This window comes from Drosophila suzukii, chromosome 2L, assembly GCF_043229965.1.
Source record: "Drosophila suzukii chromosome 2L, CBGP_Dsuzu_IsoJpt1.0, whole genome shotgun sequence".
Taxonomy (NCBI): domain Eukaryota; kingdom Metazoa; phylum Arthropoda; class Insecta; order Diptera; family Drosophilidae; genus Drosophila; species Drosophila suzukii.
Window position 1 is genome coordinate 19,195,690 of NC_092080.1, and position 27,292 is coordinate 19,222,981.

Sequence of the window (27,292 nt, forward strand, 5' to 3'; positions counted from 1 at the left end):
CGTGTGCGAATTCAGTGCGACTTGGGCTGCTAACTTGAACGCGTTGCAAACGAGAAAACCATCCGAAATAAAGAAATTTTCAACTAGAAACTAACACATAGATATATCTATACCATCTAGCTGGGCTGTCTATATATACGGATATATATAGATATAGATACGAGTATTTTCTCTGGCAAAAGTGAGCAATGCGTCGTGCCGCGTTTTATAAATAGAAAATTACAAAATTCCCAAAAGAACATTGGTGAAAAAGGGTTTCGTAGTTGGTTGACTAGTGCAAAACCCTTCAAGTATTGGCTAGACTAAACTATTTCTGTAATGATCATCCCGATTCTGAACTATATGTATAAATGTGAAAAACTATTTCCCAGTGGATCGGTTGTGCCTGTGCCGCAGAATTATATAAGAACGCGTGATATTATTCGGTGCAAAATAATTCTCGATTTAATATTCATAATTTCCTCTTAATTTTCCATAAATTTTTCAGTGTTTCTGTGTGAATAGGCGTCGTTGCAAAATCTTTTCATAGAACTTGCGTGCGTTTGGCGAAAACCAACGCCTACGACAAAATCCAAAGAACGCGATCTCTTCCGACTGGCGGCTGTGTGTAGGCGGTGTGTAAAAGTGTTTTGAAGTTGAACTTGAAATACATAGAAAGCGGCTAAAATGAGTTCTGGGTGAGTAAGAAAATCATAAAATAGTTAAAACCTTCAAATGTTAAAGAGCATCTGTCTTATTTCTCAACTATTTATCACTATTTTTCGAGTGTTTTTTTCGAAAACTAATATACAACACACCCGAACTTTATTGCCGGGGATGTGGATGAAATGAAGCAAAATAAATAAAACAGATGTATATACAGCTGAGTTCAATAAAAAAGATTTTAATGCTGCATATACAAATAGTTCTCAACAGTTTAATAAAAAGGGGAAATCTATTTTATACACATTACGGAAAAACACAAAAGAAAAAGGGTCTTTTTGATTCAATTATTATTAAAAATTAATTTTAACTTTTAAGTAATATCAATTTGTTTTCCCTAAATTGTCTTTTAAAGCCTTTTACTTATCAGTAGAGGGCCGTAATATTACATATACATTTTATGGTATACATATATTCACATCATCTTTATGATCTCTTCTACAATTAAGGCTCACACATGAGTCTTTTTGAAGGCCATCGATGGCCCACGCCCACGCCCAAATCTCATTTGGCTGCCCCACGCTGCACGCGCTTTTTGGCAGGCGACACTTTCGGTGTTTTCCCCTCATTTCCCCGCCCTTTCCCGGCCCCACTGCCAAGCGAATTAATTAATTAAATTTCCTATTTTTCAACAACATCTCACTCGCTCTGTGGTGGTGCACAGTTTTATGTCTTAGCCCCAGCCAGCAGCTGTCTCTTGGCTTTTGTCTAGAAGCAATTGGCACACGTGTTGGGAATTTAGACGGCTGACGGCAGTCACCGGAAGTTTCGTTTCGAAGCCACGCACATCATAAAACAAATTCTCAAGAACCTTTCAAAAAATAAAGCCAAGAATTCGACATAAGATGCATTTATTTCATTTTTTTCTATTCTTGAAGTTTTTTCTCAGACAGATTTTTTTTTGCATTTCTTTGTTGACGTTGATGTGCGGCGCATAAATTTTCCTCACCCACGGAAATCTTCGATAATATATTGAGGAAATTGGGTCAAACCATATGCAAAAGAGAAATACAAAAATTTTGTTTAGAAAAAATAGGACCTCTTTATGAATATTAAATTTCGAATTCTCTTTACTTTCATTGTTTATATTTTCCTAACCAATGTACCAAACAAAAGAAAATTTTCCACCGTTTGCAAATCAGCAAAACGTTAAGTATACGCAACGTTCAACATATAAATAAAATGTATATATTTTTAAATAGACACAAAGAAACTACAAGTACTTACAAATTATACGTGTGAACTTGGAATAAATATTGACCATGTACACTTTAAAGTGTTAATGTTGATTTTAACTTAAATTATTTTTCGCATTTTAATGTCTGAGCCTCTGATGCATTACCAGACATGACTTTGATTTTTGTCAACGACAATTATTTTCACACTTCTTTGTCGGTTTTTTTCACTTTTGTTGATTGCGTAAATCAGGCGTGAGTTTATTTATTTTATACATTTTCGCATTTTTTAACTTCGTAAACAGATTTGTTGTCCGAAGTTCAAGTTGGTCGCAGTTGACCGTGAAATTTGAATGCGAAAAAGGGCATTAAAATTAAAGGAAGATTCCCAAGTGGATAAGACAGAAGAAATAAAGCCACACCCAAATGACAGTTCAACAGCATTGGGAATCGATTATTGAATAGCCATGTGAATGGACTTAGATTGTTCCCATGATAGTTGACTTAATGATTCACTTTGCCTAGGACTTATTTCGGATTGTACACTCATAATAAAAATATAGACCAAAATGATCGAAAAATCAGTATATTCAAAAAATACATTAAGAAGTATGCAATCATTTTCTTATTTGAAGAATTTATTGTATTAAATTTTTTTTCTGATTTATAGTTTTACTATTTACTATAGAAAAGTATATTGTTATCATTTATGTATACAATAAAGTATTTATTCTTTAGTTCTTTCCTCAAAAAATACATAAATCTTTGAATTTTAAATAAATTTACTTTCTCCACAAGCTAAATTCAAAATTGTCTTGCCTTTTTTTTAATTTCCACAAGTTAATACTAAGGCAATTTATCAACCAACACTATTATGAGCTGTAAGGAAAAAATTTTAAAAATCGAAAAAAGGCGCTGGCGGGATTCGGTTGCCTATCTGGCCAAAAACCACCGACATGAATGACGACATGTGGTCATGGCAGGAAAATATACAAAAATTCACGTTCGTATGCGCATTTATCCCGCCACTCGGCTGAACAAGAAATATTACCGCCATCGATTGTGCAACGGGCTTTTGGGGCACAGACTGCGTTTCGCTTTCACCTGGGATCGCTGACGTTGACCCAGGCCAGATTAATATAAATAATTACGAGTGCGAGTACCAAAACCAAGCCCAATCTTATGGTTCCCTGTCTGATGTGCTCATGTCATGCAATCAACGCAGCAAAATGACAAATGCAAAACGAGTTGCACACTCGAGTAAATAGTCGTAGAAAGTGATGAATGAGTTCCTTGATTGCGTCTGTTTTTTGTTTTCGTATATGTAAACTTTTTTCCTGTCGTCAGATAGTTTTTCAAGGTCGGTTCCAACAAAAAGCCTAAAATATCTACGTTTTTACACACGCTTGTGGCTTTGACAGTGGGTGTTGATGGGAAAAGCTACTTTATTGGATTATCTTTCTTTGTTTTTTTGTTTAACTTTTCCCTATGCGATCGCTTTGCTTTTTTTGGATTTAATGGGTAATAAATTGTGTTCGTTTTATGTTTGCAAAATTAAGTTTCGTATAAATAGCATCTTTGTATACGTATTTATGTTTTTGGTTTACGTCTCTTTAATTTCTCTGTAGTTTGGGCTAATTTATGGGTTTAATCGCCAGACCCACAGGCTTTTGGGGATATTTTTTATTGTTCTTTTTTTAATCTGAATTTTTAAAATAAATAAATAAATAAATAATACATTTTATTTTTTCAAGACCTTTTTTAGATAAACAGGAAACACTGCATTGTTTTAACAATTGTAGACATAAACTATTAATTTAACATTAGTTCTTACCACTATTGAGAGTTTACCAAACAAAAACATTTTGTTGTTTACAAGTTATTGATTATACTTAAGGCCTCTGCTTTTAAAATAATAAAATTAAATAGGTACCACTCCACTGCAGCAAAGTGTGTCAATGAAACGAAAGTGAAAAAAACCTTAGAGAAAATAAGAAGAAATGTTAAAGAGCACAGCCAGATTTAACACATAATTAAAAACCTCATTCTTCACGGTCGGAAGAAATCATTCTAGTATTTCCCACAATAAGAGGCCTGTGGCTAACTAATTAGATGGCCCTGGTGATTGATGTCTGCACAACACCGAATATCTCTGTGTGACCCAGTTTCAAGCCAGCCAAAACAGAAATACTGAATGAATGGGGGGAACCGATTTTTCTGACAGTTCTTTGAGGAAAGAATATTATTGACAGCCACTCGAATTTCAAGTGTGCGTCAATTGGCGGTGCGGCACTTAAGTGTTTATCGAGCCAAATGAGTCATTTAGTCGACCGGCCCTTGCTGGGTGCTCACTTCGAAGATGTCGGGTTCACCATGCAGAACGATCTTGACGAAGATCCTTTGCTCCTTTCCCGAAGGGCATAGCTCTCGGATATCAATGTCTGTGTAGAGAAGATAGTCCATGTTGCAATAGACCAGATCCTCGCCGTCTTTCAAAGGACTGTCCAGTGCATTCCGCAGGCAGCGCAATCCGTGGGTTTCGTTGGAATGGGATCCATCAAGGATTGATAGATGGGCATTCACTTGCCGAGAGGCCACAGGACTCACCATGTAGAATATGTAGGCCTGTTCCATATTCAGCATAGGTGGACTCACGTAAAGCATGAGAATAATGGGCAGATGATGGACAATCTGCAGATCAGCAGTAACCGCATAGCTGCGACCCTTCTTCGGGGATCCCCCGTAGGCTATCACCCCCACCGGGTGATTCCTTCCCGGCGTCAATTTCTCCAGCTCCACCTCGTACTGCGTTGGCACATCTGCTTCGACCTCGGTCATCGAATCCTGCGGATTGTGACGCATCAGCAGATGGGCCAGCATCTCGAGTGGCGACATTTGCGACTGACACTTTTCCACTGGACAGAGCAGGGGAATTCCATACAGCGCCTCCAGATCCAAATGGGCGAACCGGTTGTTCTTGATGGGATTGGGTGGAAAGCTTAGTCTAAGCGGCTTTCCCTGGATTTTGGCCAACTTACCATAATTTCGGGATTGAATTAAATGTAAATCTTTATGTAATATTCACGGAGTATAGCTAAGAATCTGATAGATCGATTTCGCCAGTAAATAAATTGTGAGGAAACAAGGAAATGAGGGTGGATTGAAAGAAAATGCTTGTCTATTGATCTTAACATTACAAACTCACTTAAATAATACAATTTGTTATAAGCGGTAAAATCTTATCGAGATGCGTAAGAATTTCACCAAATTTCAAAGAAAGAACTTTTGTGTCACCTTTTTAAAAATGATTAATGTATGAAACTATTTTATATGTAATATAAATGTCAAAAGTTTTCCCTTATTTTGAAATATTATAATACAAGAGTTAAGCAGTTGAAAGGGACATTTTCTGAAGCGAAATTAAAATGTACAAATAGTTTTAAAGTTTCAAAAATGATTGACAAATAGGTAAGGAAAATATTTATTTCACCATGGCCACAAAAGATACAGATCTTTTGAAAGTTTCAATATTTTTAATTACCTATAATGGGATTAAACGAAAGTCTATTCGATGACCAGAACCATCCTCAATTATTGTTGCCGATGAGCTTTGGTCGATGTTGTCTCTTAACTTTCCCCTTCTGTGTGGCATTTTAATTTTTTTTTTTTAACAAATTGTAGCTGTCAGGCGGCAAAAGAAAATCATTTCAGCCCAGTCATTCTGCGTTTTAAATTCCTTAACGCTTTCTTGCCAATTATTATTTAACTGGGTACAAAGCAGTCGCAAAAAAGAGGAAAAACAACAGCAGAAAAGATAACATCTTATTTGTCTGTCAAGGCTAGTGGGCCACATTTCCGCAGATGCTTGTTCAAATGAGTTAATTGGAGCAGCAAGCCGAGTGCGTGGATTTGATAAAGAAATCCCCCGAACTAAGATAGTGTCGTAGGAACCGTAGCCGCGGGAGATACCCGTTCCTTTGGATTTTTGATTTTTAATTGTGAAAAACGACAATAGACAAAGGTAATAAGCAGACGACATGACAGCAGAGTGAAAACAATTAGCAGCACGATAAGAGATGCAGATACAACCGAGAGATACCAGATAGAGATAAACGAAAGCGTCGCAAAGTCTTTTCGGCGTTTAGCTGGAAATTTGTCGCCATCATCGAACCGCATTGACAGACAAATAAATTGCTCTACAGTCCGCGTGCCAGCCGACCGTTTGTCAAGAGATCGGTTTTCCTTTTGCGGCACCACCACCACCAGCACCTCTGCTGGAAATGTATCTGCAACAAGTTGCCGAACAACCCGACTCAGCTACGCCGTTCCGTTCAACCTCAAGCGATCCGAACCCGACTTCAATGCGCCTCGAAAGTCCGCTGCGTTCAGTCGCCCAAGTGCGCTCCTCAGATACAAACGAACCTACGAGATACTTTTTGCGCAGCGCGTGTGCCTGAGTTAGTGAGTGATTAAAGTGTTTCCAAGTTAGTGATTAAATCTAGGAAATATCTCAAGCTATTCGCTAGATATCTATCCCCCGCGAAGGCCAAGCAAATGTTAGGGCAACTCTTTAGCTCATGCCTAAAAATAATTAACGTGCGTGAGCGTTTTTCCCTGCGACGGAAAACAGCTGTACGCTACATACTGATTCTGTATTTGATTCCCCCAAAAATTCGATGATTCTTCTCGGCTGCCATGAGTCATCCACACAACATAAGCATTTGCCGGCTGCCCTCTGTCAAAAAAGGTTAAATTGACTTCCCCCAATCGAAAGATCGATCGTTGAGTCATTCGACCACATACATAGGTTCCAATCCAGCACCTTTGTTTGCCTGTCCCGCGATCGGACAAAAAAGTAAATCAATTGTGCAACCCATTATACCTGGTTAAAATACCAGTCTTTGTTGGAAACGTTTGCTGATAAGGGCAATTGCAAACAGGCAAATGTGTTGTAAATATTGTTCTTCTTATTATTTATCTTCTAATGCGCTTCAAAACAGATCTAGACAACAGAGAAAGACAGCAGGCCGGGGAATATTCCTAAAATAATTTTTAATAAATTGTACCTACTTATTTTTACTGAAATCAGACTCTGACGCACACCAAAAAAATTTTTATCACATTTGTTATGCTTCTTTATGAAAATCCCCTTAGTAAGCCCCTCTAGAAATCCATTTGCTTGGACCATCCGCAGATAGATCAGCATTTTAAAGACAATCTCCCCATTTCCGCGCCATGCAAGTGTAATTTTAAAAACAAAATTCAGATAAATAGTGCTACACTATATATAAGAAAATATAAATAAACAAAAAAGCGCAAACAATGGCCACCTCAACGCTGCAATCTCCGTCGCCGTCACCATCATCCGCCCCCGTTTCGACCAAGAATCCGCAGCTGAAGCGCGTCGTCTACTCCAAGTATCGGGAACTGCTCGGTTCTTATAATGATAAGGCCAATGCCATCATCGACACTCTGCCCGCCTATATGGTTCGTCAGGATCGCGGGTTCCAGCTGTCAGAGCTGCCCGTGAATGGAGATGCCAAGATGGGTCTGGAATCCTCGTAAGTTCCCCCACGAAAGTCAGAGACAAACAGAGAGAGAGCTAAAGCTAGAAAATGCCAGGGCAAAAGCAATTTCCAAGTAAATATTTATCGCTAGATTAGCTCAACTGCGGAATGTGGGCGGCTGACTGGACGCAGCACCCTGTACCCCAGTACTCCCATACTCCCAGACCCCCACACTCCCATACACCGACTTCAGGTCCAGCTATTTATAGCCAAGACGGGCGGACAATGACTATCATTATGTCATGTTGCATGTGGCAGCTTTCAAGTTCTTACTTCTGCTTCCACTGCTGCTGATGTTGCTGGCTGCCCTTGATCTTGAAATATGCACGGCCAGCTGCAACAGCGGATGCTTCTAGGCAACAAGTTTGCTTTTACTACGGGGTAATCGGGGATATGACGGCACTAGACCTTAGAAGCATTTAAATTGCCTGATTTAAATAATTATTTTAATGTAATTTTGAACTCCTGTTCCGCCCTGCGTATATATGCAAGAATTGTTAGTCCAATAAAATTAATAACTACACATAAACTATAATCGAAATGTTTAATTCCACAGTAAAGCTTTATTTACAATAAATATATTTCTGCTTCCGGAAACAAAGTAAAATTATTAAGTGAACTTAAACTAACATCAAGTTAATATTTGTAATATCAAAATAATAGATTAATATCAACGTTTTTTATGCGTGCGTAACCGATAATATTTATAATATTACAAACTCTGGTAAAAATCACTTGATTCTTAAACTTGTTCCAACAAGATAAGACACAAATTTAATCTGTTTATCAATGTGATAAAATTCATCTTTGCTAAATTAAATATTTACTCTCTTTCTGTAAGCTGCTGTAACCCAAATAAAAAGATATTAAGCTTTAAGATATTATAATGTCAGAGAAAGAGGTATTAAAAAAGTCAAAAAATATCTTTTAAGAGAAAACAACGAGTTCATCACTCGTTTTTCCAGCGCTTTCCTCAAGACATCTCCCGTATCTAGTGGATCCACCCGGTTCCAAGTTATAGCCAGTTGCCTTCAGATACATTTTTGCACGCTCATTTGCATGCGCAAAGACAAAATCAAAACCAAAGGCAAACAAAAAATAAGAAAAAGTGAAAATTCGAAATTGCACAGATGTTTTTCTATCATTTAATTTTTAAATTGGGTGTTTTGTTAGCGTTGCATGTTTTCAACTCACGCACGACCAGCTGCGGTTCGAGGATTTCTGCTGTTTTGCATTTATTTTTGGCTAAATGTAAAGCTCAGCCATCAGTCAGTACAATGTTTTCGATATATGTATGTTTATTTAAGGCGCAAAGTGCATGTAGAAAATGTCACAATTAATCGCATTTGCCTATGATTCACATGGAATATATGTAAAATGTGCCAGTTAATTAGTCATGTCGGCTTATGATTATGGGTAAACTATGAATATGGGTTGTTTGTATATGCACTTGGTTCACTCTTCCTGGTTCCTCATAGTTTTTTTTTTTGGTTTTGGGGGTCTGACATTTTAATTGCCAAATCTGTCAGAGGGAAAAAAACAGTTGGCGGTCTTGTCTTGTGGTCAATTGCTGGCCAACCGAATCCCCAAGTACCAAGTACTGACGCCATGTCCCGACCATTGACGTCATCAGGCGACATCTGTGCTTTTAGCGCGTGTATCTTTTAGTTTTTAATGTTTTTCGGAAATTATTTGGCAACCAAATTTTTTAGTTCAACGTGCGTGACGATCATGGGAATTGAGAACAATGAATGGGAATGCAAAAAAAGTGCTGCTGTTTTCGATCGACTTTTCAGGAAATGCTTAGGTACTGCATAAAACTGACATTTTTCCAGGCTTGTCGCGGTGTTTAATAACTTTCATAAGCGAGCCGAATAAGGCGGGTTAACGTTTAATACAGAAAAACAGTTAACCAAACGGTTGTGTAAATTGAATTTCCTACCCGGCCATAAAACACTCCGATCGAGTCAATAATCGAGGGGTACCGATCTGAAATGAACCGATCTGAACGACCTCACAATTTTGGGCTTGGCCCGACAATTATGGAAGCTGTTGATGCTATTAATTCGCACATAATCAATGGCAAGTTCAACAAGTGTCCCAACCTGCCCGGGAATATCTATCCATAGTTTTTGCACCCTGCCCAGGTTTTTAAGGAGCTGAACGGCATTTCTTCGATGAGTTGCCTAATATGGGAACAATTAATGATTCGGGTTGTCTTGCTTCGATTTAAATGCGATTTTCTGTCACCACTAACCGCAGTGTATTACGTCATTTGCATTTGACTTTGATGCACGCGCTCCAATTTGCATGTAAGCCAGTTGTGGGTGAATTTTGCAACCGTTTTCCCACACAACTTGGCCTTCGCATTTGCGGTTTTGCTCTCTGTCCCAAGAGAAGGAGGAGGAGGGTTTTTTCGGTAGTAAATTGTCTAGACCGCAGAGTTTTGGGCCGTTTCAACTTTATGGCACAACTGGCAGGCAGGCATCACCTGTTCCTGTTCGCCTGACCCACTTGGAGGCGAATCATCAGCGTCCACGCACACCAAGCTAATGACAAACGGGCCTGACAACTTTTCAGAACCCGATCCCGAACTCCATCACTTTCTTTCAGCATAACAGGCTTTAAGGCTGAGCGAGACGTTAACGAGAACGTCGCCAAAGATCTTCGATTTTCGCTTTTAATTAGCGATTTGTGAACGTTTTACGCATTTAAAATAAGCAAATTATGCGGAGAAAAGTCGACACTGACTGGGAAGTGGGATTTATGTACAAGAAAACATATTCAACGGGACTGAGAAAGTGCGAATAGGAAAATTTCGCTGGCTTAAATTTACACCAGAAAAGGCTAAAACGTAATTACCATAATTATTTTCCTAAACTCTACTGCGTGTCCCCGAAATCTTGTTTGATTTTCTGATAGAAGAATGATAACAATTTATCATATCAAGTACTAGCAGAGTTTTGATAAGTTTTTTAAATGCTTTTAAAAATTAAATAAAATATTTTGAAGTTCCAACTGATAGTGCATAGTTCAAAATATAGGAAAAAAAACGAACTAATTTGAAAAATCCAATCAAAATGGTTACTTAATTTCTCTGTTAAATTAATCATAATCAAAATAATGTAGGCAATTTTTTCAATAGACCTTTTTTTTGCCATGATACCACCGAAACTTCTCACTTTCAACCTTTCAAATTTGGCACTTCATCGGTCGTCTCAACTTTTATGGCCGGTCGTCCGTAACAACTTGAACTCACTTTCCCCCTTGATCGTTAAAAAATCCAAACATTGGATCATTGAACTATCGATGAACGACTCATTAGTCAAGCAGCAGCAAAGAAAGGAAAACAACACAAATGAGTGATTTTGCCGGCGACCAAGAGCGAAACAATAAATTAGAAAAATATTTAACAAAAATTATGATAAATAGCCCAAACAATGCAAAGAGGCAGCCAGATTAGCATGACCAGCGGGTTGCGAAAATTAAATAACACAGTAAAGAAAAAGTTATCTGAAATCTATAGAATTTGTATTTAGAAATTAACAAAGCTCAAGTTGTTGTGGAGTTTTATATTTTAGTGAAGGGGTTTCATTTTATATCAATAACCAATTATCATGATACTTACGCAATAATCTTATCCTAAGAATAAAAAAAGTTCACTTATTTTTCAGTTTATTGATTAAAATCATTAAAATGTCTATTATTTAGCTTTTTTTTAAGTATTAACGAAAAATATTTATAATCATTTTTAATTTTTTAAAGTATTAATTTATTTAATTTTATAAAGTATTAACAAATATCATTTATTTGGTATTTTTTGGAACTGCTTAAAATAAATGGTAATTTCTCACTAAAAATATTAGGTTAGCTCTTTCTAATTACCCTCATAAATAAACCCGAAATAAGGTTAATTGTAATCACCCCTTTAATGTATTATTAAGATTGATTTGTTTTACTACCCCAACAGACACTTTTTTATCGAGTCCACCACATTTTTGTAAATTCATGCCTTTTGTACTTGTATTTTACTAATAAACTTGTCAACCTTTGTTTTTCATGTAGATATGGACAGCGCGGAGGAGGCGGATCCGGAAACGGTGGCTACGAGGCGCCCGCCTGCGTGCAGAACGCGATGATGACAAAAGACAAGAAGCCCTTCACCTACACGCCCGGCGGCATAGATCTCTCCCAGATCCGGTCGGAGCGGATGGCCAAGCGACTGGCGCGCAACGCCCAGTCGGAGGGAGCCACCGGAGCTTCCCAACAGAACAGACCCGCCCAGCCGCAGTCGCCAGGCGGAGGAGCTCCAGGTGCCGGCGGAGCAGCCAGCTCGATGGGAGCCGCTGCCATGGGCATGCCCTTCCAGGTGCTCCCGCCGCCACCACCGCCGCCGCAGCCACAGTCACAGGGTAAGAATGGCATCCAAGGTGCCAGCGCTGCCGCACCCCCACCACCACCCCCACAACAACCCAGCACCTTAGCGCCACCCACTGGCCGCCTGAGTGCACCCGGTTCACCGGCGACGGCTCGCAAGTCGCCGACTCCACAGCGATTTGAGCCACCGCCGCTGGGCTTCCGGCCGGAGATCAAGATACCGCCCAATCCCATGGCCGCACTCCGCAAGGTGGCGCCGCCCGTGGAGAAGAACACGTTCTGGAAGGATGAGTACCGCAAGGATCGCTCCAAGAGTCCGCTGCCCGCTGAGGTGCCGGCTGGCCAAAATGGAGGATACTCCAGTCCAGCAGATGCCGTTGATGGTGAGCAGAGCCCCAGAGGATTTGGCTCGCTTTACTTTTGGGTGTTTTTGGTTCCGCTACTGATCCCGATACGACTCTTCATCACACATCGCCAGCTCTTACTAAGCGGTTGAGGTTGCTTCTTCTAAACATCCCATTCGACTAACCTGACATCTGAAAGGCCTCATAAAATGGCTGTTAAAACCTCCCACTAACTGCACTAAAATGATAATGGTATAGAAAGAAAAGTACATGAAAGTAATATTAACTTTCTTTGCATATGTAGGTCCAAAACCATCGCCCGTCGGCATGGAGAGCAGCTACAGCCCCTACACACCCACTCAACAGGCGCCTCCGGTGGCCAAGAGTCCACCAGTGCAACAGCCAACGCCACCGGCAACACCGCCGCAACAGCAGCAGCAACAGTCGGAGCAGCAACCTGCAACACGACAGGAGTTCCGCAGCGTGGCCATGCCCACATCGCCAGCTGTGAGTGTCTACACTCGCCAGTCGGACAGTCCCCGATCGCCTTTCGAGCAATCGCAGCAGCAACAACAGCGGTCCACGGAGAGCCCCTTCCGCTTTGCACAGCAGCAGCAGCAGCAGCTGCAACAGTCACCGCAGCAACGTCCACCCACAGCGATATCGCCGCTGGCTCAGGTGCAGCAGCAGCAGCAACAGCAACTGCAGCAACAGCAACTGCAGCAGCAGCAACTACAGCAGCAGCAATTACAGCAGCAACAACTACAGCAGCAGCAACTGCAGCAGCAACAACTACAGCAGCAGCTGCAGCAACAGCAATTGCAACAGCAGCAATTGCAGCAGCAACAACAGCAGCAACAACAGCAACAACAACAGGCAGCTCAATCAGTTCCCTGGCGCACTCAACGCACACAGCCTGCAGCACAGCAGCAACAGGATTTGCATCCGCAACCCATCTACAACAATGTTCAGCAGCAGCAACAAAGATCTCGTGATGTCTTCAGTCCAGCTAGGACTGAAGCACCAGCAGCAACCACGTTCAATTCACAGCAGCAACAGCAGAACTTTGCAAGTCAACAAAACCAATTTGGAGGAGCAGCAAAGCCGGTGAGTGTATTTTGAAATAAAACTTAAAAATAATCTACACATACTGGTTAACAAAAATTATTAGTTAAATGAAAAAAAATTTGAAGTGATTTCAACATTTCCAGTTAAATATTTTAATAAAATCCAAAAAATTATAAGACCAATATACATTTAAATTAGGGTTAGTTAGTTAGTCATATTTGTTACTTTATTTTTCACATTTACGTGTATTTTGGCCAGAGTTAAGTATTTCAAGTTAATTTCTCAAGATCAGCAAAGTTATTACGCATGTTTACCCATGTGCATCATGCAAATTGGCACACTAATTTTTGTGTTATTTCCATATTGAAATGACCTTTAACTTTATTACTCATACGCCTCATTGAGCAAGCCTATGAGTAATACCTAAATAAACCGGCGCCTGCTAATTTGTAAAACACCTATTTGTGTTAAGTAATATTAAGTATGCACGTAAATACAATGCAAATAAATGGAACGCTTGAAATCAAGTCAAATGACTGACAAGCTGTTTTCGCGGAAGAACAATAAGATATTTTTAAACCAAAAACTTCAAGATTCACACATAAATGAACATTGAGTGTATTTACCAAGTGCAGTGTCTAAAATTAGGCAAATGCAAAGGCCAAACACGAATTTTGAACTTGAGGCAATTGGCAAGTGAGAAATTTCATGGGGAAACTAGAAATAATTTAAACAAACATGTTGGGAAAACAATGATGATTTAGCAAATAATAACTAATCATTGGAATTTATTATATATTTGTTTGGACAGACCAACGTTGGCTCGCTTTACATAGCTCCATTGGCCCAACCCACAGAGCCGCAGGCCCAGCGAATCCTCCTGCAGCAGCAGCAGCAGGCATCTGCCCGGGATTCCCCGATGCGCCAGCTTCCACAGCAGCAAGGACCGCCGCAGCAGCCCCAGGGCAACCAGCCAATGCGATGGCTCAGCTCCCAGCCGGCCAGCAAGGAGCAGGCTCCTTGGGCTCGTCCCGAGGAGAACGGCAACGTCCTGCCCTCCACTTTGCGTCAGACCACTCCGGCCCCGCAGCCCCAAGTCGTGCCTCAGTCGCAGCCACAGCAGCAGCAGCAGACATCCTTCTACCAGCCCCAGTTGGTCCAAGGAAACGGCTATGGACCAACTCCGGCTGCAGCTGCTCCCATCAGTCTGCAGAACTTCGGATCACATCCCCAACCAGGTGGACTCCGTTTGCAGATCAACGTTAACACCAATGGCAGTAGCAGCAATGCAAATCAAAGTGCTCCACGGGTGAGTTTTAAATCAAAAAATGTTGGGGAATATTTTCCTTAAATTTGGAACTGTTTCTAAATTAATATCAGGGAATATAATACTTCTTGATCTGTTTTTTAATCAAAAATAAAGAACTAAGAATCGATATAATCTTTGGTCATTCAACCAACTTCAAGTAATTAAATGTTTAAACCGACGCTATGTAAAACCGGGCAATTGCGCATAAGAAGAGAAAGAGAAAGGTCGAACTTTAATAAATCTAATTAATCTGTGTGGCAGCTTATACCACTATTATAACTTTTCAATTTGTTTTTATTTAGGAGCGTATCATACCCATAACCCTAGAGCAGACCCCGACGTATGCCGCAGCCCAGCCCAACTTTGGTGGTAAGTTTTTAAGCGAACCTATTGCTTGTATGTGTTCTCTGTACAATATGTGTGGCGCTTTCCTAAAAATCCCTAAATGTTTGTGACTAATACCGTACGTAGTTTATTCCCACCCAAAACCCGAAACTCCCCTGCACTCTCCGCTCCAAAGGAATGACTTCCACCCGTGTATGATCCTCCCAAAACCCCGCTCTCGTCCAATTGTGTAACTCTCCAACTTCTTCATCAATATGTGTCTATGTATACTCTTTCTTTCCCACGAAAGCGCCTGCAGGTCACATAATACGCTCAGCTAATCAATTTGTCGATCAAGGTTACCAGAATTACCCAGCTCAGGGCCAGCGAGTCCTGTCGCCCAATCAGGCAGGCAGTACCAATAACACCAATGGTAATGCCACCCGGATAATCCCAATAGCTGTCGAGGGAGGACGCGGCGGTCCAGTTTCCCAGTCGCCGGTACTTTTGCAAAAGTAAGTAGAATTCTGTTTGATTTGGTTATTCACCTTTAGCAATATCTTTGTGCTTTACCGACACCCAACAATTGGCCCGCACTAATGCGTATTAATTTTGTGCTTTTCTACCAACTTAACCAACAACTATTTAGTGGCAATTACAATTTGTATGTGCACCAGTGTCCGCTCGAGGCGGAGATACTCTACAGAAAGAATCGTCTCAGGTAGTGCCCACTGTGCTCACCAAAGAACATGCTTTTATCGAATACCATTTATATTTCATACCATGCATTCTTCAGTGTTGTGTATCAGAAATATTTTTAAGCAGACAAGTCTATATTGTACCATTTTAAAAAATTTTTGGTTTTTAAATTTAACTATATTTAGTTTAAACTTTTCTATAAAAGCGTATGTTTTAAAGCATCAATCAAGTTGGAAGACGATTCAAAATAATAGTCCTGAAATTTATATTTGCTTTTAAAGCGATTGAATGCTAATAATTATCATTAAGTTTTAAAAACAACTTAATATATATAGGAACTGTATACTTTTATATTTTATTGATAAAATGGGATGACCACATTTTTGTGATGAATATAAATTTAGGTATGAGGGGTACCTTCTCACATCATATATTACATTTGCATTCTAGCTTGAAGTACAGTTTCGTCATTTTGCTAAATTTTAAAAGATTTGGTTTCGTTAAGTTTCAGTCACAAATCCAATCCAAAACCTAATCCTTAATCCAAACGTTTCGTTCGCATACAAAACAAAATCGTTGTAATTTGGTTGATTTCAAACATTTTCGACGGCATGCTAACCAACAACCTAACCTAACACTCGCCTATATCTTCTTGCAGCGATCCACGCTCACCGCCCATCCAATCGAAATCGTTTAGAATTTTGCAAAAGATAACCGACACCGTAGACGATGGCAGCGGGAATGTGGATTTGCGGCAGGATTCGCGGCAGGATCTGCAGCAGAATCCCCAGGAGGCCGAGTTGCAGCGGCCGCAGTTCGCCCGCCAGATGAGCGCCCAGCAGGCCAGGAATAGTCCGACCATCGAGCAGATGCGGCGCCTGCAAATCGCCCAGGATCAGCAGAGTAACCATCAGCAGTCGGGTACGCCATTAGCTTGGTCCCCGCAAGGTGAGATCCGATCGGTTGTCTCCATGTACCCTGGCCCATCCTCAGATTCCTCATTAAATATGTCATATACCATCGGTTGGTAAGATTCTGGTTGTGGTGAGAGTGTCTAATCCTTGGGGAGTGTCTTGGGTCCTTGGGAACTCTACTAAAACCTAAAGCCGCTTTAAGCCACAAGAACACCTTCTGGTAGACAGAAACTAACCAGCTTCCTGTGTCTGTCCTGACTAGAATTACAAGTATTGGTGGCATACCAAAATTTTGCAGCACTACTAAGTATAACACTAATTAGATAGTTAATAAATATTGCATTAATATTAATATGAAATGAGTTTATTTATTGAATTTAACGTTTTTTTCAGGTAATGGGGTCTCACCTCAGAACCGATTCACGCAACAACGATATGGTAAGGAATTAAAGTAGATTATATCTACATATATCCATTATCTGAGTTTATGTTACTTTCTTTACAAACAAATGTGCACAGAATACTATATATTACATTTCTTTCCCCTAGATACCCCCCAACAACAACAACAGCAATATGTGCCGCCAAGTGAACAGCAGGCTCCGGAACCCAAGAAATACACCGGTAGCGCTATACCCAGTCGATCATTCAAAATTCTGCAGGCAATGACAACACCTGAAAATGCCGGTAAGTACAGCTGTGGCAAAGAACTCAGGGTCCCGAAAACAACACTTGGAAGGAGAAATCGTTTTCTGACATTTAGTTACAAGTTTTGAACCCAATTCATACATAAATCAGACAAAAATCATGGCTGTATATATATATACTCAGAAACCATCGAGCATCACTAACGGCAATGATCACACGCCCATTCAGACACAAGCATATGGAGCATTGCATCAAGGATCGTAATTTTAAAAAACCCTTTTTTTGAGAGATTTCACCTTTTTTGCTGAATGGTGTCCATACAATACAGTTTGACCTAATCCCAATGGCTTATGATATTAATTTGGAGCATCCCACACCATTTTACCAGCATTGCCACCATTTTGCACTACTCATACGCCATTTACCTGTACAAAGCTTGCTTTACCATTTAACCAATCGATTAATCAGATCATATATGATCGGATCAATTTGACAAAAGGATCACATGAAAAACACAACATAATGTTCGCACTCTCACCGTGTCTATTTCTCTTTTTCTTCTTTTATATTTGATAACCGTGTACCACAAAACCGACCTCAGACCATAAAATTCGTACCGAGCTGGACTCGGATTTGGAAAATGTTGAACTGAACGAAACCCCAAATAATAATAATAGTAACAGCAACGGAAATACTGAAAATAATAATAATCATAATAAGATTAACAGTAAAACCAATAAACGTCATAGCTACACACCATCCACACCCATATCACCCACCCCACCACCAACCTGCACAGAACCCACCACCCACTCATCAAACTCATCCCTCAGTTCGGATAGCTCTTGTCCCCCACGAGCTCCTCGATCGCAATCGGTGCCACCTCATTATCCCTATGCCTATGGCTATCCGTATCCCTGGTACATGCCTCCACCTCCTCCGCCGGCCAATGGAGAGGCAGCTATTTGGCCATATCCCTATTCGTATCCCCCGCCACCACCGCCACAACAAGCGGTGGATGGAAAGCAGGCCGAGGGATTTTCCCCGTATCCCTATTACTATCCTTACTATCCGCCACCCCTGCCACCCTACGGACAACAGCCGGGGGAGTCCCAGTTTCCCGCTGGCTACCCTCAGTTCCATGGCATGCCACCCTATGGACATCCGTATCCCTATCCAGTGGCCCCCAGCTACAGCCAGAGTTCCACCGAGGAGAGCAGAGCCAGCAGTGTGCTGCCGGACATTATTATTACACCCAGCACCGATGATATTCCCTCGCAGGTGATCATGCAGCACCACATCCGGATGGAGCCACGAGAGCCACCGAAACGGGCGCACTCCGTCGAGATCGAGGAGCTGGTCAGCAGGCCGAAAGCCCGAAACATTTGCACCAACAAGCACGAGGTCATCGATGTGCTGAGCCAGCGATTGGCCAATATCAATAAGATCGCCAGCGGAAATACCCAGGCCAATCTCTCCAAGCAGTTGCACAAAAACTATGCTGGCGAGCAGTCGAAGGAACTGGGCGAGAGATCCCCCAGCGAAAATGCATCCAACTCCGATACCGAATCGGAGGAGGAGAGCAGTGATGAGGATACCCCGAAGCCAGGAGCTCGTCCAGCTCCCCTGCAGTCCATCAAGTCGGTGACCAATGTGCAGGTCTACAAGGGTAAGACCTTGGAACAGCATTTGGACTCCGAGAGCAGCGATGACGAAGATGATGTGACCACCGCGGAGGAAATGTCCGATGAAGAGGAACAGATCGAGGAAGAGCAGGAGGGCCTGGTCGAGGAAATGGACGATGATTACATTGTAGAGGAGGATCTAAGTGTTATCTACGAGGAGGAGAGCGAACTGGAACGCAGCAGCGAATACGCCAAGACAGTCATTCGAAAGGATGACTCCAGATCCACCATAGTCGATGATATCGATAAGCAGATCGAAGAGAATGATGATGAAGATGAGGAGTCCAATTCGGTAACGGTTCGCCTGCCACTTCGATTCTCCTTCAGTCGCAGTTCCAACGATGAAAACATCGCCACTGTGCAAGTGGGCAATACCACTCAGATCGAGGAGAAACAGCCCAGCATCGTGAGCTCGTTCAGTGTGGCCAAAGTGGAAAGCGAGGATGAAGACGATGACTGCGAGGTCAGTGTGACCATTAGTTTGTCGAACTCCTCGCGTTCCAATTCTGTGGAGAAGTCTACCAAACCTTATAGGACCTCCAGTGCCTATCCCGTGGAGGAGATTAGCACACCCATCAAAGCCAGCGAAGAAGACGTTTCTGCTTCGTTCTCCCTTGGAATGGGAAACAAATTCGTCGGTGAAACAATTGCCAATGATGTAACAAATAATATTTCCCGAGATAAGCCAAAAGCAAAGACCGAAGAAGTTGTGGCAAGTTCGCCGAAAGAGGAGTTCGATTTCTTTGCCACTTTGATGGCCACCAAAATGCAAGCCCAAAAAATGATGGAGCAGTCAAAGAACTTTTGGAAGTCTTCCGATTCTAAGCCAGCAGAGTCTGCAGCTGAAACACCAAAGCTTCGACCTAAAGAAAATATCTCTGAGGCCAAGCCACCTAGACCCATATCTGGTGATATGTCCAAGACTCAAGCCTCGCTGGAGGCTGCCAAAAATAGCTTCTGGTCTACATTCGCCACAACCTCCAACGAAAAAGAACCCGAACCAGAGGAGGAGGACCAAACTGAGGAAGTTGACTTTTGGGCTAGCATAGAGAAAAAGGAAACCATTGACAAAGAAGAAACTCAGTGGACCAAGAAAAAGAAAACCGTAACCTACACACCTCTGAAGAAGGAGACCCTAACTAGAGTGGAGCACTGGACAACTACACTCAGAGCTCACGTGGAATCTTTGCCCATACCTCAAAAAGCAGAGATGACTTTTGTAGTTGAAGAAAGGCCAAAGGAAATTGAACAACCCCAAGAGAAGTATGAGGTTGAAAAAGAGGATTTCTGGGCCTCGGTAAACCAAGATAAGATGGAAAACACAGTCACTGGTGCAACATGGCAACAAACAACTTATAGTACAGAGACCCAAAATGAACCGGAGATTAGCGTCTGGCCTGCTCAGGAAGAAACAGAGCAAACCTCGCAAAAAGATGAAGAAAACGTAGACTTTTGGGCAGACATGGAATCCACTAACAGCTACCAAGATGAAGAGAAACCCAACGACTTTACGTACGATCCTACCAAATACCCCGAAGAGCCTCGAGAAGTGGATACCGATGAGGAGATCGATTTCTGGGCGGAGATTGAAGCCAAACGCAAGCCAGGCGAAGAAGACGATGAGGATGTCACGTTCCATAAGTCAGCCACCTTTTGGGCTCGCAAGGAACGTCAGAATTCAGTGGAGGAGACGCCCTACAAACCAGTGGAGACCAAGGCATTTAGAGCTAAGTTGCCCGATGAAGCTGCTGTGGAAATAGATGTTTGGGCCACCTTGGAGGCAGCCAGGGGCCACGAACCCGAAATAGTGGATCCCGTGGTGGAAGAGGAAAAAGTTCTGGCAGAACAGTTTGAAGAATTGGAACACGAGAGTCCAGAGGAGGAGGAACCAATTGAGGTTAAGCCTCAGGAAGAGATCCCTGATAGTAATCTAAGCCATGTGGACACCATGTCACTGGCATCGATGCACGAGCCAGCCACAGTCTACACATGGGCTCCACAACAGGAGGAGACTAATGACAACGAGGATGAAACCGACTTCTGGGCGGACATGGAGCAGGAACGATCCAAAAAGGAACAGTTCGAGGAGGCGGAACAGAAGCGCCACAATTACCGCCAGGCCATGGCCTTCTTCAACACCTCCATCGATGGTCAGCAATCGCCACCACAACAAACTGCCAGTCCCAATCGCAGCAGTGTTATCCTGGAAGTGGATGAGCCACTAGAGGTTGACCTGGGACCGCCTGGTGAGTACCAGATAGTGGGCGAGGATGGAGTCGTCGTGGAGGAGCACAAGCCAATGATAACCGAAGTTGAGGAAGAAGAGCGCGGAGCAGCAACTCCCACCAACATGGAGCCACAACTGCCAGAGGTCTATGTGGAACCCGAACCGGAAATGAAGCGTTTGTCCAACGGACTTCCTGATCTTGCCGTCGAAAAGTTCACCGAGTTGCCCAAGATATCGGTGCGTGATCGGATCAGTGCATTTGAAGTGATACCAACGCCTGAAGGCTCCGATGGCTCCAAGGGATTGACCAAGCAGTCCCTCTCAGTGGACAGTGCCTATGGCAAGGGAACCCTCTCGCGCAACAGCAGCACACAGCGATCCGAGTCGGAGATCGAGGAGGATGACTCCGGGGTAACGGACATGAATCGCCAGCTTTCCGGGACAGACACCGAGTCCGAGAGTTTTCCGGAGCTGCGCAAGATGACCAGCTACCAGCGGGCGGCCACACATTCCAGGCTCTTCAAGCTGCTGCAGGACGAGAACGATGTTCCGGAGGCGGGTGCCAGTCCATCCGATGAGTTCCAGTTGAAACCCAGTCGCAGGAAGATAGTCCACAATGTGTCCATCACCAGGCGACAGAATCCTGGGGTCCTGAATGATGCGGAAACCATGACGCAACGCAGAGAACGTCTTTCGTTGCCGCTTCGGAAGAATACCAGCATCGATGCGGACAATCCCTCGACCCCAAATAGTCCGGCTTCCCCGATTATGGGACCCTCGGCCAAGAACCAGCGCAAGGTGAGCGATAAGCTAGTCAATGAACTGGTCCAGAGCCTGCTCCTTAAGAGCGACAGTTCGCACTTGAGAAATCTGCCCATGGAACGCCTACAGGCGGCCGCCAAGAGAGCGCTGGTGGAGGAGATGGACTCGGCGCAGGAGAACAGCTCGCTGGACAGCACGCCGGCACCCACGCCCAAACAGGACAAGGAGTACTCCGACTACTACAACAGCTGGTGCGATGCCAGCGGCAGTGGGGATGAGGTGCTGCCCCCCAAGAGCTTCCGTGCCCTGCAGGATCCGCGTCGCAGCCCCTGGACGGTAAGGTGTCCGCGCGTGCTCAGCTCCAAGACGATCAACCGCGATTTGGCCCGTGTCACCGAGTCACCGGAAATAGCCAATGGCCGGGGCAGCAAAAGCCCGGAATGCTTCCGCCAGAACTCACACTCACAGAGTAGAGAACGATCCGTGAGCAGTTGGCGGAGGGTCTAGAATAGGGCATTGGATTGTCTATATAATTTAGAAGGGCGGGTCTATAGTCTTTAGCAGGGATGTGAGACCGGTTCAAAAGGGAGATAGAATCTCTCTAAGAGGATCTCGAATGCGCCCCACAAATCTCGAACGAAATATAATGCGAACTTGAATCGATTGAGGAGAAGGAAATCCTACTTCTGGTCAAAGGGGCTTAAGTCTGAAGCTAGTCAACTTCCGAACCGGATTTCACTCCCGAACTTTTCGTAAATTAAGAGTCTTCTGCATTTTTGGCCCAATCAGTCACTGCCCCTGGAAATGGGTGATAAAAGAGCCAGTTATTGCATTTCTCATCTCATCCCACCATCATCAATCCCCCATCCACATTGTACATTATGAATATCGAATACACTCAATACATTAATAAACTAAATCTAATAAAACATGTAAATAAACCAATTGAAACCAATGAAAGGAAATCGTTCATTCGTTCGTTCGTTTGTTACCTCAGTAAAGCGCAAAACCAAAAAACCAACCAAAATCATTTTCTAAAACTACATGAGTATTTCAAAATTTGTAAACCGTAACTCATGAAATCGAACCAAATAATAACAAGCATATAAAACTGAAAAAAATCTACCAAACGCCACAATAAACAACAAAATAAAAACAATTTCATCTCAACTCAATGATTTTGTAAAACTCGTTCAAAATCCTAAGGTACCTAAAAATTGCAATTATTAAAAAATTACCCAAAAACAAGTTTTAACTAATTGAATGTTTCATAATATTCGAAAAATTGTCCTCTATCTTTTCTATGTATTTACTTTTATTTTCGCCGCTATTTTCATTAATTCTGTGTGCCGTATTCTTTTTATTTGTCCATAAAAATATTTGCGATCGTTGAAAATGAAATTAGAAAAAATGAAGACCAGGTTTGTATGCCCAAAAGAAAAAGATCCAATGATGATTATAAATGAAATAATGCTTACAAGTACATTTCATCGCAAATATTTTTATAGAACTACTGTAGTTCCTATCCCAAATGCTTCCCTAAAAACTTGAGCTTGGAGAGCAAACTCCACCTTGCAAAAAGAACAACGAATGAAGATTACTTTTTTGTTGTTACGACCATAAATAAATATGAAAAAATAAAGAGTGGAAAACATAAAATGGAAAATTGTACAATATAACTTGTCGAAAAGTCGTTCGTTACATTAACCATTCATGAGTTTACAAATGCATAATTAAATGTTTCTTTCTTTTATACTCAATTAACTTGTTTTATACACACAATAAGAAATATATATTTTTAACAAAAATTAATCGTTAACTTTAATAATGACAATGAATGGCTTTTACCCCAAAGACTTAAATTGATTTGAACTGACTTGAATTGAATGAACAAAACAAACAAAAGTTGAACAAAAAAGGTGAAGTTTTCTCTCAAAATTGATTTGGCTGCCTGGCACTTGCACTTTCTTAGTTGCGCTTCAATTTTCTGTTTATATACTTTTGAAGCTTTCTTTATATGTAAGTCTGAACCTCGATCAGTGTTCATGGTCAAATTGAGACTTAAAAGTTTCCACAACTTACTGTTAGCTTTATTTGTTTGTTTCTACTCATCGAAGTCACCCAAAAATAACACTCTTCTCGATTTGATCTTTTTCAGGACCTGGACAATCGGATCTATAATTATTTCTCAACGCCATAGAAATCAATTATAGCAACTCAACAGCATCATCATACAGAAAACGAAACTGAAAATCAATCAGATTGCTTGTTATAGTTATCTAGTTTAAGTACCAGACACTCTAAGGATCGCCACAATCAAATAACTTGGGAACGGGAACAAGTTTTTAGAAAAATTTCTTTACACTAACAACCAACATTGTAGCTGAAGAGGAAAGTTTTTTTTGTTGAAACGCGATTTGGTAGCAGCACTAAAACCAAACAAAACATTTCTAACACCATTACGAAGCAAATAGCGAAAGCGAATATATACTAATCTTACACATTAAGATGAAGAATGCAGGTGCAATGAGGTAACAACGAAACGAAACAAAATCCAAGAAATCGACTATGCTTGATATGTATCCGGATAACACGAAAGCGCACATCAAACACGACTAATAATATATTAAATACTTTTGTTACTTGCGAACATTATAATTTCATCCTTGAAGATTATTTTCTGTTTATCATCAATATTTATTCATTTACTCAGTTCGTATGCATACGAATGTTTTTAAAATTTACATTTATTTGAATATTATTATTTGGTACATATATAAAATATATTTTTGTGTTGTATAATTTTTTATGAAGTAAACATTTTTAGTAAATAAAGAGAAGTGAAATCAATAAACTGCATTTTACTAAATGGGAAACGATGTCATTTCTGGGCTCGTGGTATATTTTGTTGTGGTTAGGTAAGGAGATCATTTAGTTTATAGAAAAATCGTAGAGGTACAGAGAAGCCAAGTGTAGCAAAAACCTTTTATCCTGTCAAGTTTTAACAAAAACTCAATTTAAATTCGACTTAAGCGTATACATTTTTTATAATTGTGTATACAGTATACATTTCTAAATATTCTTACTCCTAATCAAAAACGCATTTATATATATATGTATATATGTATAATATATCAATATTTAATATTTTGGACTTGCTGATCGATGTAACGCCAACAAAACGTATTGAATTCTCAACTACAAGCGTTACACTCAACGAACATCTACATCTAGGTTTACTACCGATATTGCATAGCCACATAATTCTAATAGTCTGTCAAGCTATTTTAACATTAAATGCATATAAGTATGTTATTAGTTACGTATTTTATATGTAAATACTTTCAACAGTACGGTTTTATAGTTAACTTTGAGATAAATTTCATTTGTACAATTAATCTCATTAGAGATCAGCGATAAAATAGACTCCAAAACAAAAATATTCAATATTTTAAAGTTAAGGCCAACTAAAGTGAAATATGCGTTGTTTAAAGTTATTGTTTAAAATATTGCTTGGCTAGGTAATTGGATATTTAACATTTTTGATAAACCATTTAGGGTGTTGGACTATCGAGTTGCACGTCCATTAGCTCCTGCACAATCCGGTACTCATGACAATCGGGGCACAACAAACGACCGTTCGAACGGTTTGACCGCTGAACCTTTTCGTGGCAAACAATGTGCACAAGTTTGAGATTCTTTAGCGAGAATATTTCCAAAAAGTATTCAAGAACGGAGATGTCAACCACTTGCTTCTTGTGCAACGAGCACTTCCGTTGCGGATGGCTCACAAGGTCCTCCACACTGGCCACAAGGGCAGGCAGAATGGTGCGGCACAGTTCGATTTGGTGGTCCAGGTTCCAGACCTGAAACAAAATCAGATTCTCGCGCGAAGCATATGGATTAATGGTGTGCTGCATGGAGCAACAGTTCCCATTTTCCGAGAAGGCGCCCATGCAATAGAAATCGCCCAAGTTGGAGCACAAGGACACGGACCACTCGTCGAGTATGCAGTTCTCCTTTGTGTACTCCTTGATCACCTTCCTCAGTCTTTTGCTGGGAAGACCGCCAGCGTCCGTTTCCTCTTCGCCCAATGACTGCTGCAGGAACTCGTGCTTCTGCTGACACTTTCTGTCGAACATCATGGAGAAATAGTCGCAGCCGATGAGCAGGTATCGAAATTGTTCTAGCACCGAGTTTATCACTTGGCGTGCCTTGGCATTTTGGCGGTACAAGGGATTACGGGTCAGTTCCTCCTTGGCCTTATAGTAGTAGCCGCGTACACGTGTCTGAGCCCGCATGGCCATGGCCTCTTCCTTGGAATGGAAGCGCTCCTCCCCGCCCTCGAACCACTCGACGTGCTCGGCCTTCAGACTAAGGTGGGCCTTGGTGTTGTCCAGGACGCGACGCTGCTTCTGGTGCTCGTACTCCGTGATCATGCGGCGGAACTTCTCCGGATGCTGTTCGATAAAGTCGTAGAAAATGTCGGCAACCTTCAGCAGTGGTGACTGTTGTCGCATCTTCTCAAACTCAAAGTCGGCATCTAATGGAATTCATCAATATTAGAGGTAAGATTTAAGATTTCATTGTCAAGCTCACCAGTTGTAATGACTGCATCCGGACCAGCCACAATGAACAGTGTCTGGGCGGGCAGGCTGTTCAAGTACTCATCATCGGACACCTCAAAGCCATCAGAAGCCAAATACAAGTGCAACTCGAGTAGCTAAATGAAACAAGCTGAATAAGTTTAACTGCCCTTGACATGACTCAAATATAACGAGGCCAGGGTGACAGAGTGTCTCGCCCAATTCCTGGTTCAGTGGCCTTCAGCAAGTGTTTTTTTGGCTGGGCAAGGACGCTTCGTCAACAGGTGGTTAGCTTCCTAACCGAGACATGCGCACTGCCCGCCCCTTGGTGGCATTGAAAGAGAGCCAAACAAACGCGGAAGCCACTGCCAGGGACGTGGCCTTGAAATTGCCAGGACCAGGAACTTTTTGGCCCCCTTTGTGAGTGGGTGGGTGTTTTGCTGGGGCTCCTACGCAGGAGTTTTCCCAGTTTTTCTTACCGGAAATTTGGTTTTTGCCTTGGCTATTAACATTTCCAGGGAATTGGCTCCGATGCCGTATTTCCTTGTCCGCTCGTTATCAGTAACCTTGAAGCCACGCATTGGAGCACCTGGTGTTTCCCTGGATGCGGATGAGTTTGCATCCTTTAGAGCTTCGCCCGCTCGCTGGCTAGTGCTGCTGTTGTTGTTCTTGGGGCTGCTGCGTGTCGTTGGTGCCATGATTGCATCTCTAATGTAGTTGAGCATCGTTCTGGCTCATAATAAAGTCAACTTTGGAGTGGAGTCCTTGCAGCAAGTTTCCTTTTGGGCGGACAAAGCAAAATAAACGAACTTGCTAGTGTGACCAGTCTTGGCAACAATGGGATCTAGCTGTGCAGACACCCTAGCCTTAAATAGCCAAATGCACTTCAATTTAAATTTAACGTT

The 27,292-nt window shown here is 41.8% G+C and overlaps 3 protein-coding genes across 17 annotated transcripts; 1 reads left to right on the forward strand and 2 right to left on the reverse strand.

Moving 5' to 3' along the window:
• Positions 1-8: 8 nt before the first annotated feature.
• LOC108017173 (serine/threonine-protein kinase Wnk) lies at positions 9-24,655 on the forward strand. Of its 15 annotated transcripts, XM_070997744.1 has the most exons (13): positions 9-181; positions 488-677; positions 11,510-12,204; positions 12,470-13,272; positions 14,045-14,542; positions 14,845-14,911; positions 15,177-15,381; positions 15,516-15,587; positions 16,224-16,513; positions 16,873-16,917; positions 17,029-17,166; positions 17,729-23,007; positions 23,960-24,655. In XM_070997744.1, the coding sequence occupies exons 2-12, from the start codon at positions 667-669 to the stop codon at positions 22,306-22,308; spliced, it is 7,404 nt and encodes a 2,467-aa protein (XP_070853845.1). In that variant the 5' UTR covers positions 9-181; positions 488-666; the 3' UTR covers positions 22,309-23,007; positions 23,960-24,655. The 15 variants fall into 15 exon arrangements, with proteins under 15 accessions (XP_070853845.1, XP_070853851.1, XP_065725014.2 ...); XM_070997750.1 differs by lacking the exons at positions 9-181; positions 488-677 and adding an exon at positions 7,072-7,438 and having other exon boundaries at positions 11,510-11,856; XM_070997739.1 differs by lacking the exons at positions 9-181; positions 488-677 and adding an exon at positions 7,076-7,438.
• LOC108011261 (uncharacterized) lies at positions 3,657-5,069 on the reverse strand. Its single transcript, XM_017076371.4, has 2 exons — positions 4,916-5,069; positions 3,657-4,853 (listed from the first exon to the last, which is right to left on the reverse strand). The coding sequence occupies exons 1-2, from the start codon at positions 4,916-4,918 to the stop codon at positions 4,200-4,202; spliced, it is 657 nt and encodes a 218-aa protein (XP_016931860.3). The 5' UTR covers positions 4,919-5,069; the 3' UTR covers positions 3,657-4,199.
• Positions 24,475-27,214, reverse strand: Drep4 (DNA fragmentation factor-related protein 4). The gene is made up of 3 exons (XM_017069539.4): positions 26,867-27,214; positions 26,401-26,524; positions 24,475-26,344 (listed from the first exon to the last, which is right to left on the reverse strand). Exons 1-3 carry the CDS (start codon positions 27,110-27,112, stop codon positions 25,356-25,358), a joined length of 1,359 nt encoding a protein of 452 aa, XP_016925028.3. The 5' UTR covers positions 27,113-27,214; the 3' UTR covers positions 24,475-25,355.
• Between the last annotated feature and the right edge of the window lie 78 nt (positions 27,215-27,292).